Here is a 16,296-nt window from a genome sequence, read left to right on the forward strand (position 1 = left end):
TTTCCATCTAAACCAAATCCTCCTTGTTTTGGGGCTGTGTTTATTAGGCAGGTCACTGTACAGCTTTAGGACTTGGAGAAAGTTTGTATAAATGGCCTCTGACCCATCTTTTTCCCCCATTCCCTCCAACTATTGCTGTGACCATTGTAGCAGACTTGAGCCGCCCTAAGAGTGCTACTGGGAATGCAGTAAAAAGTAGTGCCACCACTCCTTCTACCACCGCCTCCAGCGCACCTACTGTACCTGGAGTAGCCACCAGTCGTCCCAAAACCAAGCCTGCTGCAACCAAACCCACCACAACCTCAACCGCAACAGCAGATGCTAAAAAAACAACTGCTAAGGCTCCGACTAAACCCAGCACCGTTTCCAAGCCATCTCGCCCAACCAGCAGCGTTTCTGCTCCAGATCTGAAAAATGTACGTTCCAAAATCGGATCAACAGATAATATTAAACATCAGCCTGGTGGAGGAAAGGTAAGTTTCTTCAAACTTGATAACAATATGCGCTTTGGAACAGTAACTCTTAAGCATTAGGGGTGCTCTTTGCTAATTTTGGTGGCTGTGTCCTCACTGCTCTTCTCATTTATGCTCTGCAGAGCTCCTCTTTGGGTTCTTGGTTTATGCACAAGGCATTAACAAGGCAGCGATAGTAGTGTACAGAAGGAATCCCCCGTAAGACCCTTCACGGTGTTACGTACAGGAATTCAAAACTGGTTCTGACATAGAAACTAGTTGGTATTGAAAGGGCAAAACCTTGTCTGTATTGCAAAACTTTGCCTTTGAATAGAGGAATTGAGTCTGCTGAATGGTACAGAAGGTGGAATAATGCACTATGATGCAGGAAATCTGGATTCAGGAGCAAGTTCCACAGCACCTTTCCCAGGTCTGGGAACGGGGACTCTGTTCAACTTGTCAGACCTAAAGCTAAAACGAAATGGGTCTGCGTACACTGCTCGCTGGGTACCTGTGGTGGCCACAGGAAAAGAACAGGGTGGTGTTGAATGAGCAGTAGGGAGAAGCGTGTGCATAGATATAACCTGAGGCTCTCAGGCAGTAATAGCCTTAAATTACACTTTCACTGTGAATATCTACCATGTAAATAACAAAAGGTTTAGGGATATACCTGTAGCCTCTTTGAGGGTTTAAATAATTTTGTGGATATGCGTAATCATAAAACCTTTATTGGGTATTGTATAACAGATACACCCATCTTTGCCTGACCAAATGTGTTAGCAGCTTACCCGTAGTCAGAGGGCTTTAATTTCCACAAAGTGGAACGGATTTGCCCACTTATCTTTGCTGCAGGTCTGCGGTAGTGAGTAACTCGGCATATAACTTTAGTCTGATGCCGGGAGAGCACCTTTCATGCTGGGAGCCTTAATCTCCTCTCAGGCACATTAAAGTCAAGGGCGTTCTTGGGCTTTGGTGTTGTATGTCACAGACAGCATTGATATAATATGGATTTATTCTTCAGAGTTAAGAGTATCTCAGTTGTACACGGTATCATAGTACAGTCCTCAGAGCTTGGAGGTCTAGAGGACAGAAACTTCCACTCCCCAAAACAGAGTTTCTGGAAATGACAAACCAAGTGCTGAAAAACTCTGAAGCAAGCAGGAGGGTGACCCTTTCATATACCATATATTGTAGCTTGAAATCAAATAGTAGTTGAGAAAACCTGCCATCTGGTCGGAAAGAACACGTAAGATTGTTACTCTGAACTGTGCTAGGGTTCTGAGGATTGCAGAGCTTTTTAGCTTACAGGGTTACTGTGTCAGTTGAAGGGAGTTTATTTTTACACTTAATTGTACTGTCCTTTATTTTCTAAATATTTTCATAGAATTGTTAAATCCGAACAATTGTACTTTTAAGTAATTTGTTCTTTTTGTGGTCTTATTTATGCTGAGATGTTTTTAGAATTTGAGAATGCCATAGGAACGCTGGGGTTTTTTTGTTTGCTGTTCTGTTGCTGGTAGATCAGTGAAATACAGGATTTATGCTGAGCCCCCCCCAAAAATGCAGGTTCTGCTGCACTCACCTGGATTAGCAGAAGAATGGATTTTCTCATGTAGTTGCTGAATTTTTCTAAAACCTGTAAATTTTCATTCAATTTTCTACTGAGCTGGATTAGCTAGGTCCACCTGCATTTGATTCGTTAAAAACTAAATCAGCTGCTGATCTCAAAGCCTGAGTCAAAGCAGTGTGTGGGTGGGAAGGCAGAGGTGGGAGCACAGCGTATCTGTATCCCGCAGAGCTCTTGGAGCTTGAATGCACAGAAAATCAGCCGGTGGATGTGTTTGCCTCTAAGATCTCTATAATGTGAAGGAGGTGGTCCTGTGCTGCTGTTGGGTTACAAAGAGAGTGGGTTTAATTTCTCGGTGGAATATAATGTACTGGGGTCACTTGGAGACCTGCCAGTGTGGCATTGGGGAAATGATGAGACACCAGTGAAGGGCACCTATGAGTTTTTCGAGAAATGGAGAACTTAATTATTGCTTTATGACCCTAGGGTGCCTGTTTCATCCTGTATCTGAATGATGTGGCTTCCCCTCCACCCCCTTAGTTTTATCATTGCCGGGCACGGGATTATATTTTGCCTGAGGATTACAGCATGTAAGAAGTTCTCCTGGGTTGTCGGCTCTACTAAGTTTATCTGGGTAGCTTGTGTTCACGTACTCTCCTGCCCACACTTTTGCTTTTGCTGGTTGAAATCATCCATTTGTCTCCATCTAGGGGAAAATAGAGAAAAAGCCAGAATCAGCCGCTGCTGCACGAAAGTCTGAACCCAATGCAGTCTCTAAAATGGCTACTACTAAAACAACCGTATCAAAAGAGGGTGCCCCAAAACAGCCCAATGGGAAAGTGAGTTTATTTCAGACTTTTCTCTGTGGGAGATGAAGGAAAACATTTCCATTTTGAATCACTTTCCCTTCTCTTCAACTCTTCTGCTTTCTTCTGTCAGTGTCACTATTCCTTGCACAGACACTCTTCCAATTCTTTCTTGTAAACCTCGAGATGTTCCCAGTTAAACACGTTCAGGGATTGCTGTCGTAGGTATCTTTTCCATGCCTTCTGCAAGTGTAAATGTCAGAGCAGAGTCCTCCGTTTTCATTTTTAGGTAGATAGGCTTAACTTTGAGTCGGAGGTTTCCCTTAACACCAGTTCTTCATACACAGCACTAGTTTGTAACTAGGAAGAGAGGTTTAGTTCAGTGCTGCTTGTTTTAAGATTGCAGAATAGTAAGGACTTAATATCTTTCCTGCAATATTCCCGACCCAGTTGGATCAAAACTTTCTAACTCCATGCATTAGGTGGTCACCATGTGACGGGTTACTCTGAAGCTGTTGTGACATGGTATTTCAGCACGAGGGGATGGGGAGCGAGGCGGGAGTGCCTGCAGCGCTGGTTTAATTCAGATATTATCAGGCAGAGCCTGTTAATGAACGGATGGGAAGTCAGTAACCACTACACACTTCCATGGCACGAGTACGTTTTCAGAGCTGCTGTTGCACTGAATCCAGTCTTTCTGAACTGGCTAAGGAGTTTTTGGAAACCTGCTAAAGTGAGAATGTCCTGGTGATTCCTTTTGTGCTTCAGATTTATCACCTCTTTCTAGAAAGCAGCGTACAGCTTCTGCCACGTTTTGTGCTGTGTTAAATAACTCCCAGACTAAACACGTGTCGTGACTAACCTTTGTAAACACGGGCCCGTTACTCTAACTCGGTTACTACCTCTGTGAGTAAAAGCTCCCTTAGCATATTCCTTTTGTATTTTGAAAAAGTCCAAGTCATTTTAGTTTAAATGAGAAACAATTAACATAAGACTCATCTGATAAAATTGAACTGAAGGTTTGACAACCTTCATCAGAAGAATTGTTTCTCAGACTGGGCTTTCTTGCCCAGAGGTTTTGAATGACCCAGGACTGGAGCCAGTCCAGGCAAATGGAAATAAAGTGCAGACGCTGGGCAGTCGGTGGCATTGCTGGGAGCGCTGGCCCCGTGGCTCTGGTCTGTGGAGGCAGGAGGCAGCCAAGCTGTCTCCCCCTGCTCTGGGGAAGCTGTGCGGGAACACGGACAACCCGAGCCCCTCTGGCAGGCAGGGGCCCTCCCGGTGATGCTAACCCGTAGAGTAGATGGAGAAGTGGTCTTCACGTAGCGCTTACGCTCTCGCACTAACACTGTCTGTGCAGCCTCTCGTTTTGTTCACTTTCTTCTCACTCTCCTCCTCAGTTGCTTTCACACCTAATACTAAAGTTGGATTGAGTTTAACACAACTCCTTGTTTATCCACCATGTTAGAGCATCCACTCCAGCCTGCCGTATGACAACTCTAACCAGTCCTCTTCCCTTGTGTTGTTTTCCATTCTGTAACATTCCAGGTCCAGATAGTCTCCAAAAAAGCGAACTACAGCCATGTTCAGTCCAAGTGTGGTTCCAAGGACAATATTAAGCATGTCCCTGGAGGTGGGAATGTAAGTATGGGCTCTGGGCAAGCTGTCTTGCTACTAACTCCTTCTCTTGTACTATGTTTTTATATGTCAGTCTTCAGAATGCTCTGTTTCAGGCAGAAGGGTGTGGCAGAGTTTCAGGGCTTCTGAAAATAATGTAGGCTGGAGAATTATTTTTTTTTTCTCCCCCATGGGATGCTAAGTTGAATGCGTGTGTTTTGTTTCATAGTACTATAAATACACCTGACCTGTTTCTCACATGGTTTCCGTGGTGTTCATGACCAAAGGTAGGACGTGCACATGGTTGACCCCAGGAGTTAGCTCACTGTGCATTCCCTCCGCAGTCAATGGAGGAACCTCATCCATCCTCTGACCTGTTTTAGATGTCTGATTTTTCAGATGAAATGAATTGTGGCCTAGAAGTGCCCAGTACTCTTCACTGGCTAATAGAGCACGCCTGAGTCAGATTAATTTCACTTCTTGTTTCACAAGACTTCAAAAAAGGAGGAGGAAAAGACTCTGGGATTTAATCCTTGAGCTGCAATTAATTTCTAAATTTAAAGGCTACCGGTATCTCTGGCAGCAGAGTTGAGCTTATTAAAATAGAAGACTAATCTTGTAATGTCTGTGTGCCTGGTTTGGAGTATTATAACCTGAATGTCTGGCAGAAAAAGTTAACTAGCTACTAAAGCTTTTGAAAACATGACTATAGTTTGGCAGGCTTGTTTCCTTGTGGGCAGATCCGTGCTACCTTAACAAATCTATGCTAGGCTGTTTGTCCTAGGGATAGTTTGCAGAAATACAGAGATGGGATGGTTTCAAAAAGTCACTGAAGTACTTAAGCCCAAGCAGGTTTTTTCCATTGGTGTTTAGCTGTGCCAGGTTCCTGAGGAGCGATGTCCAGCTGTCACATCTTGTGCCGGGCCCTCTGTACCCAGAGCCTGAGAGCCAGCATCAATGAAACTCCCTGCAAATACTCAGTTTCTGGGGCCAGACTGTTGCTGTACAGTCAGTGTGTTCTGTCTCTTGTCTGGTTCAGGGGATACAGGTGCTACACAGGACCTGACTGTGGTGCAAACTGCCGTGGCTGCTTTTCCTGGGAAATACATGTGCATTTGTCTAACTGGCTGAACCTTTGCTCTATGTGACCAATTCTTCCTTAAATCTTTGCAAGAGGCAACGAAATCTGAGTTCTTAACAAGCCTGTTCCCTACAGGTTTGTTGCCAGGATGGTCAGAGACGGGTGTTGAAGTCACACGTGCAGCGTTCGCTTAACTAAGCTCGGCTTCCCGTTGAGAGTTGCTGGACGCGTATCTCTGCTGCCCTCTTTGCCTTCCAGTTTGCAGATTCCCACCAGCGGTGGGATTTGCCATTCTTACTCGATATTTCTGTGACTTACCCCGTGTTTATAGAAGCACACACGTGTGTGTATGGAGCTTCCTGTAGAAATGCTCAGGCAGGAGAATCCTCTGCGCCATAGAACGAAAAACTGATGTTGAGACCATCATGTCGATTAGGTGCCCTCGTAATATTTTTTTAGTTGTGCACATTTCTGTTCCTACTGCATATTTCATCTGGGTTTGTCACCCAAGTTTGGCACAGACTGTTTATACATCATCAGTGTTGTGTGGCAGAAGTCCCTGTGGCTGTGCTGTGAAAGAGCAGCTGTTGTAACTTGACTGTTCCCGCACTCAACGGAGCCGTGTTTCCAAGCCACTTGAATTTTGCCGCTCTTACCTTGGGTAGCCTTTTAGTGGGCAAATCTCATGCCTACTTTTTTTTAGAGGCTAACAGAAATGTCATTTAAGTGTGGGGGATATTTTTCGTGCCGGATGAACTACATTAGTCAACTATTCTTCCTTCTAATGAATCACCAAACCTGTCCTTTCCTCTTTACTGTCTTGTCCCGGGGACATTCCCAACTCTAGGGGACAAGTGTGTGCCTGCTTTCTTTTTCCTCCTCTTCCAAACTCTCCTTTTACCACTGCAGTTTTCCTCCTTGCTCAACTACTTATACTTTTTGCTTTGAGAATAAAGTGCTGCTTATTTCCAGGTTCCAAATGCCCCCGAAGCAGCTTCAGGCGGTTGTTTCCAGCCATCCAACGCCCCCAGACCCAGCACAGGCAGTACCAAAACGAGACACAGTGGCCAGTCTGGCTTACTATAAAAGTGTTTCCTTTTCTTCATTTTTATATCTGCTCGCTCCCTTTGGGGCACTGTAATATTAGTGTCTTCTTCCAAGATGTTTTCTTGTTCAAATAGCAACGCTGGTCACTTCTGTCAGAAGACTTCCCGATGTTTAATTCCTGAACCGCACTGCTGATGGGGATGTGTGGGAAGTCTGTTGTTCTAATCTGTGGCTTCAGTGAAAGCTTTTAGGAATCCTGTGAACAAGAGCTGTGGTTAATAGCAAATTATGATTCAGCTTTAGGGTTGCTCTGGTAGAAGTGATGGACATCCTACCTAAGTGAAGGGGCTCCTAGCTGGTGCACTCTGTTTGGGTACCCGTTTTGCCTTCCATACACGGAGATAATTTCTTCTCCCCTCCAAGATACCCAAGAAGACGTGTTCAAAAGCAGTAGATATTGTTCCTACTCACGTTATATTTGCCAGAAATATCTTGACACGAACATAGTTAGCTTTCCTGAGTAAAAGCTTTTGTTGTGCTTTAGTATTTCCCCCCTCTCTCTTTAAAGAAAGCAAGAGTAAAGAGGTAGATTTTACAAAGTGCAGGTAATGTACATGCTTTTGAAGATTTAACAAGGTGATTTGGAATGTACATGTGTTTCTCTACCCTTTGGCTTGACCTGTTTGGATGGATTGGGAAATGGTCAGAGATAGAAAATCTTAAGAAGAAATGAGGATCACATTTTCCATCTGACCCTCTGTATCAAGCTTTCAGATCTAAAGTTAACTTCTGGCACCAGAGGCTGAGTATTTGGCTCTATGAATGCAAGCCTTTAAACGTGTCTCCCATTGCAAACTCAAACCAGCTAATGTTAGATATCTTACAAGAAATACACTTCCATCTAGGTATAACTGTTTGGATCCCCAGGTGAAATCATGAGGAGTCATAACTGGGTACGTCTAGCCTAGCTGATAGCAAACATTATTATTTTAAAATGCATTCTGTGACATAACTTTAGTTTTATTCCAGTTCCAAGCAATCAAGTACCCATTATAAAAGCTGTAGTAACTTTACTAGCAACCCCCAAGAAAATCAAATTCAGTAGCTGTGATCTCACCTTTTTGGAGTGTCTGGTGTCACTGAGTCAGGGTATGTGAACATGGATCAGCGCAGCAGGAGGCTGAACTCTGCTGTTCTTCTCATTCTGAGCAAACAAGGCATCAGGGCTTTGACTCATCCCCCTTCACAAGTAGTAGGAGGATTCATGCTTCCTGAGAAAGATGCATTGCAAATTATCATGATCATTCTCAATAAGCTTCTAGAGTAGCGGGTAAGTGAATGAATTCTTGTCATGTTCAAAAAGAAAGATTTTAATTTTCTCTGCTAGATGATCTATAGCAGAACTTTCTGTGCATGTACGTGTCAGCTGGTGGTTGCTGACACAATTGGGAGAGGTGATCCTCTTAACATTACTACCAAAAAACCCCAGATTTTTCCCATGGAAAGTGATAATGTCAGCTTAGTAGGGAGTTAGACCAGATGACCAGAAGTTCCTTCCGGTATAAATTATCCTATGTTTGTATGAAATGAAAAATCTCCAAGTAGTTAGACGAGAAGTTCATTCTGGAATAGAGGAATTTTTCATCCATCTGGAGCTGCAGGAGGAATTTTAAAGATGTCAGAAATGGGGCTTTGTACAATGCACTTGGTCCAGGTCTCGGAGATGAAAACTTTTTTGAGCAAAAAGACATAAAACCTGTGACGTTTTGACTCCACCTTTGCCCTACCCTGGAGAAGACACTTCCCAAATTCAGACTGATGTCCACAAACATCATGCTACAACATTTGGCTTATTGACTTGGAAGAAGGTCATTTCCTGAATCATGAATACCTCATGATTTCGTGACTGCATCACTGAATGTTTTTTCAGTGATGATTTTGTATGCCAGTGTCAAGTCACTGGTAGAATGAGGTTAAAGGAAATAATAGTGGGGAGTAGCTTCCCCACTCCCCGTGTTTTGTCTTTGAGAAGGACAGCTTCTTCAAACAGTTCATCTGGGCACGATGATCCTCCCTGGTGTCCTGTCCTCAGCAGGGAGGAAGGACCGTTGTGAGGAGACTGCAAACAAAGCCTGACAGTTAGGCACGGGGCAGTCTGCACGTTGATGGTAGAAAAAGTTGGAGCTGGTGGCATGTCTGTGGCCCCACAGCGAGAGAGTGGCTGAGTAGAGCCGTGAGGTGACATCTGTCCTGGTGACTGTCTGGAGCGGCCTGTGTCTTCAGAGGCAGAGCCAGCGTTGGGCAGAGACAGTCTGGGGAACGTGGCAAGGGAATCCCCTTTCTGTGGTCCCTCTCCCAAGTGCTGCTTTTGTATTCTGTGGATGTGCCGTGAACTCAAGACTCCCGTTTCTGGTTACTGTCCATCTGTAAGTTTTATCTGGTCTCAATTTCTGCTGCTCACATTAACCACTTCTGGCTGGTGCAAACCTTTAAATAACACTAAAGCATTTGGCACACAGTGACTGGGAAATCAATATGAAAATATAATACAGTGGAAAAGGGCTGTAGGTTTATTAAGTGTGGCCTGACGTTTGAGATGGCCCATTGGCCTCCAGATTCACAGGAAATGTTTCTCTGCATTGAGTTGTTTGGTTTTGTCTCTTTAGGTGCAGATCCAGAACAAGAAAGTTGACCTCTCCAAAGTGTCCTCGAAGTGTGGCTCTAAAGCAAATATCAAGCATAAGCCAGGTAGAAATTTTACCACTTCCTCATGATTTGTCTGTAGATATCACATGTCACTTAAATATAGTCCTGGATTGTGACTGAAATCGTTTCAGGGGTTTGTTGTGTTCAGGGAGTATTTCTAGAAGTACTGCCTAGCTTCTTCAGCAATTCCTGTGGTTTCATGAGTGGAGATGTTGGATTTCATCTTGCCTGTGAAGATAATCTACTGCTTTGACAGAGTTCTCTTTTAACTCCCCATTTAAAGAAAAAAAAAAAGAGTGGATACTTGCCATGACCATTCCAGGAGTCTGGCAGCTTCATCCATGTTTCCAGTGGGCACTGGGGCTCTTTGAACATGTGTGTACTCTGGAAGGAGATAGTAACTTCCCTCCAGTTCTTCAAAGCAGATACAAGGGTATTTTTAGCCTTCAGTTCAGTGGCAGCTCCTGTCTTATATAAAACACTTTTAGCGCTTTAATGCCATATTATGGGATGAGTGTGCAGGAATTACTTGCTTCCCGCTGAGAACACAGCAATTACTCTGCGTGAATTCCTGCGAAACTCAGGTTTCCTAACCAAGCAGTGACCATGGCTCAGCTGGAGCGTAGGCAAGGCTCAAGTTCAAGGTACTGTGACTGTAGGCAGGTGGTTTGAACTGTAGCATCCTAAAGTATAGTCAGTTCACTGACTTTTGCTGGTTTGTCTCTACCTGAGGACAGTTAACTGCACGGGAAGACTCCTGGCAGTCAAACATCCCTGCACCAGGGACAAAGTTCACTGACCAAAGTTGAAAAGAAATCCTACAAGCTTGTCTTTGTCTGCTCGTGGGAGTTTCCTGCACCTTCCTGCCAGCCTGTTAGGTTGAAAGCAGTTCAACATTACACACCGAGCACCACGGTTCGATGCCTCCAAACGCGCTCCTGCTTTGAGAACGTGGTGCCACAAACATGACCTCTGTTTATTCAGTGCTCTGTAATGACAAGCTGTGCGTGACAATAACTGCTCCTGTCCAGGGCAGATTAAAGCAGAATAATCCATCCATCTGTTGTCAGATGTTTTAACTGATTCTGTTAGACCAAATCAGTTGGCTTCCATCATGGGCCATGCCGGGCTTCCCAAGTGCCAAGGACTGAGTGTTTAATGATGTCACTGGGAAGCAAAGTTGTGCTTAGCAATACTTAAATAGTTTTTTCGAGAAACCTCCTGGCATATGGACTGCACGTATAATCTTATATATTAATGGAAACTGCAGCATTCTAAATCTAGGAAGATCTTGCTGGGAATGTGCAATTGTTTGGGTTGACCCAGCGCTGAGGGATCTGGTGGAGTTGGGAATGGTCAGGGTGAGGTTCATGGTTGGGCTGGAGGAGCCTCAAGGGCTTTTCCAACCGAGATGATTCTGTGATTCTGTTCTTCAGGTTCTCCTGAACCTGGTGTCCATCCAGTCCCCGTGCTTGGCTTCTCCCTGCCTGCACGCCTGCGGCATGTGGGTCTGTGTGTCAGGGAGGGAGCTGTAACAACTGTCAGGGATGGAGTAGGAGTGGGAACAGATAAGCAGAACATGTGCTGGCACAAACTAGGCAGATGGGCTGAGCTGGCAGAGGCCTTGGCAAGGGACACAGATGGGAGTGGGCAGCTGGTATCAGCCACTGGAAATACACCAGTGGGATCGGGTGGAAGCGGCGTTTCACGCCTCGGCTCGGGGGGGAGGGACAGATTCACGAGGAGATCTAGTGAGACAGGTGGCGTGAGGAGATCTTCCAGCCTGTCTGTCCGTGTTCTTGCAGTGTTGTTTGGCCTGCACTGGTGGAAATCACCAACTTTGATCTTGCCAGTTTGTCAACTGAACCTTAACTGGAGAGAGACTGAGACACCCAATGTGTGATTTGGTCCTGTCCCTCCTGCAAAGTACCTTGGGGGTCCCCAGTGGTTCTTCGGTGGGGGCTGGGAAGGGGACACGTCTCAGGTGGGACTGTTCTGGAAGCATTAATAGAATCACAGAATCCTCTGGGTTGGAAAAGCCCTTGAAGCTCCTCCAGTCCAACCATGAACCTCACCCTGACCGTTCCCAACTCCACCAGATCCCTCAGCGCTGGGTCAACCCGACTCTTCAACCCCTCCAGGGATGGGGACTCCCCCCCTGCCCTGGGCAGCCCATTCCAACGCCCAACAACCCCTTCTGCAAAGAAATACTTCCTCATGTCCAGTCTAAACTCACTCCTACATGATCTTGTTCTAGGGGGAGGAGATGTCAAAATCGAGAACCAGAAGCTGAACTTCAAGGAGAAGGCCCAAGCCAAAGTGGGTTCTCTGGACAACGTGGGACACTTGCCAGCAGGAGGAACCGTGAAGGTGGGTGCAGCAAGCTCTGGCACATTGGGGTAAGGTTTCGATTTGGTGGTTCTCCTTGTCCTGCTGTTGATGTAGCACAGCTTCTTCACCCCCAGCCTTTTGTAGCTGTCTGCGTATTTCTGTGGCCTCAGTTGTGAACCCCAGGAGTAAGTATGAGTTGAAGAGGAGAGCACTGTGAACCGCCTGCCTGAATGGCTTCCTGCTGGGCGTTATTTTTTTTTGTTTGTTTTATCCATCCCCGGTAGAGTTGGTGAGATCAAAGCTCTGTGTGTGCAGGGAGATGGCACCTTGCGGCCCTCAGGAGCACTTTTCAGCCCGTAACCTGTACTGCAGCCCAGCCCAGAGGCCCTTTGCGTGACGATAAGAAAAGATTGTTGCGCTCTCACTGCTGTGATTGAGCCCTTCTCCCCGGGAGAACAGAAAATGGCCCAGCCTCGATGCAGGTCTCGCTACATCCACACTTAGGGGAGGGAAATTACCCCCTCGTGATGGATGTGTGGGCTTGACCCATCGAGCCACATATGGATGAGAGAGAGCAGTGCTGGGGGTTATGTTTAGGTAGTCACTAATGCTGGGGCTTTTATGTGAAATTCTGAATTGGCTGGTAGCTCTGGAAGCAGAGAAAACACTCCTGTGCTCTGGCATCAGAACTGCTAAAATCTGACTTAGTCTTTGCCCCCAGCAGGACAGACAGAGGGAGGAGAAGAAACCTTAACACCGAGGTCCCTCGGTTGTCCCAGCGTTGTTTTGTTTGAACACTTTTGTGCTGTGGAAGGTTTTAGAGTTCAGCCAGCTTGAGCTTTTGTGTTAAATGCCGTGTGAATCTGAAAGAAATAATCCCTGTGCTAAAGAGCAGATCATGCAGCAGAATTCACAAGTGTATTTAGTTTGTGCTTCATCATCCCCATTAAAACAAGGCAAGGGGCGACTGCCAGAATATTTGCTGGGGACACATCAGGCCGATCTCCAGACCTTTATGTAAACTTCAGCCTGGCAAACGGGGGCTCAGTGTGCCTGCAGCAGGCCCTGCAGCGTTGGTGGTGTCCAAATGTCTTTCCAAGCCGCCCTGCGTTACTCTCAGCAGGCTCCCACCAGCGTATTAGTCTCTCCTCTAACAGCAGGAAGACTTGGCTCTTCTCCCAGGCTCGTAGAGGTTGGTGACTCCAGGTAGGATCACCAGGCTGAGGTAGGAGAGACCAGGATGGGGTCTTCTCTAAAGACCACGCTCCCAGTTCGCAGTCCAGCACCAAGTGAAGAAGATGAGGTGCTTTGTGCAAACGTGGCCTTCCCCTTTTGGGATCCGCTGTGATCGTGTGGCTCTGGTATAGAAACGTGTCCCCAGATAACAGAGGCTGCTTCTCTGCGACGTACCCAAACCCCGTGCTTGCTTGTGACCCCGCAGCGCTCTGCTTTAGTCCCGTCAGCGTGCCTTGGGCTGCCTTTGCCTCGGCTGTCCTCCCTCACCGGGGTGCTGCAGGCCCTGGTTTGGGTGCTGAGCTCCGGCCCCCGCGGTCAGGGACATGGCCCCCGCGCTCGGACGAGCTGGCAGGGAGCAGTGCGGGGCCCGAAGCAGCACCGTGAGAAGCTGGAAAGCTGGTCAGGACGGCGGCTTCCCGGGGAGCGGAGGGGCTGCTTGCCGCTTCCAAACACCCCCCTCGTCCCTGTGTGTGTCTCGGCAGCTGGGGAGGGCGGAGGGGGCTCCGGGAACCCGCACTTCACCCCCAACCCCTCACCCCCATCTTCTATTGACTCGTCCCTGTCGTCCTCCCCACCCCGTTGTCTCATTGTAGGCTGAGGGGAGCGCGGAGCCAGGGCAGCTCCCGCCAGCCCCTCAGAACGGAGAGGTGACAGCGGCCCAGGCAGGCAGTGAGATGCGGGAGAATGGCGTAGGGCCAGCAGTGCCCACTGCCCTGAGCGGTGGTGACCAAAGGGAAATTCAGAGCTTCGAGACTCAGATACAAGAAACAAGTAAGTGCCTGCGCCTTCTCTCTACGCACTCTGCCGGGTGGGGTGGGGAGAGCACGGCAGCAGGGCAGAGCAGCCGCCCCTGGGCACTGGTCACACCGCTGTAGTCTGAAAACTGTTTATATCGATGTCTGTAGGGTGTTTCTTGCCTTTGTTTAATTCAGAAAATTGCCTTTTATTTTCCAGGCATCTAATGATGACATTATGGTATCGTCTTCCATTCCCCTCCTGTCCCCTCTCTCCTCCTCTTTCCTCCTCCTGCCCTTCCCCTTCTCACCTGCCCTTGTGTCGCTGCAGATTGAATCTCACAAGCTGACGTTCCGTGAGAAGGCCAAGGCTCGAACAGACCACGGAGCGGAAATCGTCGTCTCCAAACCCCCCAACCTTTCCAGCAGCACTTCCCCCTGGCGTAGCACATCCGTCAGCGAGAGCCTGGGCTCAGCCGCCTCCTTGTCACCGCTGCAACAGCCAGCTCCCCTTGCAGCGCTTCCCCAGCAAGGCTTGTGACCCCCCCACGCCCCCCCAAGCCCCCTCTCCCGCCTGCTCCCCAGAGTAACGCAGCTTGGCTCTCTTAACCCGGCGTCTGGCTTTAGATGGGACGGGGACGGCGTTTAGGCAGGGCTTAGCGTCCCTTTCGGCTCCTCCAAGCGCCCTGCCCGAGCGCGCCGAGCTCCGGTGGGCCCGTCTTGGCTGGAAGGGGCTCCCTTCCCTCTCCGCGCCTCATCCCTTCTGCTTTCGGGGGAGACCAGGGCGGGCGTCAGTGCCGCGGGGCGGGGAGCTGCACGCCCAGCCTGGGGGGCTGGGCAGGAGCACGCCCGCGCTGCTGGTGGCTGAAGCCAGGCCAGAGTTAATAGGGATAAGCTGTGATCTATCTTTCTCTGTCCTTTTTTTTTTTTTTTTTTTAAAAACCCACCTTTTCCTCCTCGCCGCTTCAGTTTCTGCTGATCCTGTTTGATGATGATATATATTATACACACACGTTAGGCTGTTTTAACTGTTGACTTTAACCTTTTATTCTTTGTGACGATGTGTTGATGATTTATCGTGCTACAAACCCATGCTAAGTTTCCTTTTCTCTTTCCTCCTTTTCCTAACCGTAGGAGAGTAGAGACATTAACCGCTGCTGCAGTGCTGGCTTCTTATTGACATATCCAGCAATTGTAACTTTTTTTTTGTTGTTGTTTTGTTTGGGTTTTCTTTTTAAATATTTTAAAATGATGGAGCAAATTCACGGGATTAAGCCATGTCTGAAATGAAAGGCACAAGAATGTGTTAAAGGAAAATTTGCTGTAACAGGTCAGATGAAGCCTGTGTTGACTGCAACCAGACGTGTTGTAAAACCTCCTGCAGGGCCAAACCGCCAGCCCTGGAGGATTCCTTCTGCACATTAGCAAGGCAAAGACGGTTTATTTATTAACTTGCACAGCCAAAGCCCTGGGCTTTATATTTTTCCGGCCAGGGCCCGAGGTCTGGAGGAAAGGCAGGAGGCTGCTTTGGCGGTGGAGTTGCAGGTGAACGCAGGCCGTGAGTTCTGAGGCAAAAGCAGGTCTGTGCTGTGCGTGCGTGTTGTTTTAACGGAGGCTGATGGATGGGTGACCGTAGCGTCAGGCTGAGCAGGGCTGGTGGGGGCAGCAGGAGGGCTGTGGAGGGGCTGGGGGGAGGCAGAGCCCTTGGCTGGGGCAGGGGGGGCAGGTTCCGAATCGCCAGGGAGTTGCAGCTCTGACTAGGAAGGAGATTTACCTACTCGTTGAGGTGTGAGCTCCTCGTTTCATGTTGCAAATGACACTAAAGAAATGAAATGTAAATAAATTAAAAAAAAAAAAAGTGTTCTTGGGTCGTCAAACTAATTTAAAGCAAAAACAGGAAAAAAAAAAAGCGGAATAACAAAACACTGGGATCAAAGTGAACTGAACCAGGCGTGTGCTATGGGGGGGCTCTTCAAGGAGGGACAGAGGGAAGCCTGCAGCTTCTCGTGCTTGTGGGAATATTTCTTTGGGAAGCCGACAATGACACGATAACCCGGAATCTGTATTTACACACAAAGATTCTTATTGCACTTGTATTTTTTATATAAAAGTTTGCATGATTTCTAATAAAATGGCATTAAAATGTACTAGTTTGCATCAAAGTCGTCTGCTAGTTTCATAAGTGCTTTTTCCTCTGAATACAAATTTAAATAAGCAATGCAGATTTGCACCTGAAAGGGGCGGTTATATATACCCCAGAAAACTCCCAGTGCTTCCCTTCCTCCTCCTCCTCCTTCTCCTCCTCTTCTTCCTCCCCCTCCCCACCTCTCCCCTCCCCTCCGTGCCACATCCCTCTAATCCCAGACCCGGGAGCACGGCCGAGCCGGTGGCTCCTTGCCCTCGTGTCGTGCTGTGTGGCCTGGGACCTCGACTAGCCCGCACTAACCCGCCAGCTGGCCCAGCTCTGCCCAGAGAAAGGCTGGAGCTGGGCCACGGCTCCGAAACCTCCTTTTTCGGGAGAGCAGAGCTGGGGCGTGATGCTCGAAACCCTCCGGCCGGGCCCAGGATGGTGCTGCCTCCGACACCCCGTTCACCCGCATGCTGCCCCCCGGTATATATCACTGCCCCTTCGCTGATGCTTCCTTCTTTCTCTTACTGCTAAATTCTAAACACCAGCTTGATCTTGTCAATCTTGGGTTGTTTTTTTTGTTTTGGTTTG

General features: G+C 47.7%; 1 protein-coding gene across 14 annotated transcripts in view; it reads left to right on the top strand.

Annotated features, from left to right (window-relative positions):
- Window positions 1-15,724, top strand: part of MAP4 (microtubule associated protein 4) — a 165,265-nt gene extending 149,541 nt beyond the window's left edge. For 8 of the 14 annotated variants that reach the window (XM_074844479.1, XM_074844568.1, XM_074844490.1 and 5 more), the window contains 6 exons: window positions 151-473; window positions 2,730-2,858; window positions 4,374-4,466; window positions 9,237-9,318; window positions 11,534-11,646; window positions 13,909-15,724. In XM_074844479.1, coding sequence (XP_074700580.1) covers window positions 151-473; window positions 2,730-2,858; window positions 4,374-4,466; window positions 9,237-9,318; window positions 11,534-11,646; window positions 13,909-14,118 — 950 coding nt within the window. In that variant the 3' untranslated portion in view covers window positions 14,119-15,724. Of the gene's footprint in view, window positions 1-150; window positions 474-2,729; window positions 2,859-4,373; window positions 4,467-9,236; window positions 9,319-11,533; window positions 11,647-13,436; window positions 13,615-13,797; window positions 13,819-13,908 lie in introns of all 14 variants that reach the window. The other 6 variants (XM_074844528.1, XM_074844538.1, XM_074844500.1 and 3 more) reach the window with 6 other exon arrangements.
- Window positions 15,725-16,296: the final 572 nt, after the last annotated feature.

Source organism: Strix aluco, chromosome 1, assembly GCF_031877795.1.
Source record: "Strix aluco isolate bStrAlu1 chromosome 1, bStrAlu1.hap1, whole genome shotgun sequence".
In the NCBI taxonomy this organism is placed as follows: Eukaryota; Metazoa; Chordata; class Aves; order Strigiformes; family Strigidae; genus Strix; species Strix aluco.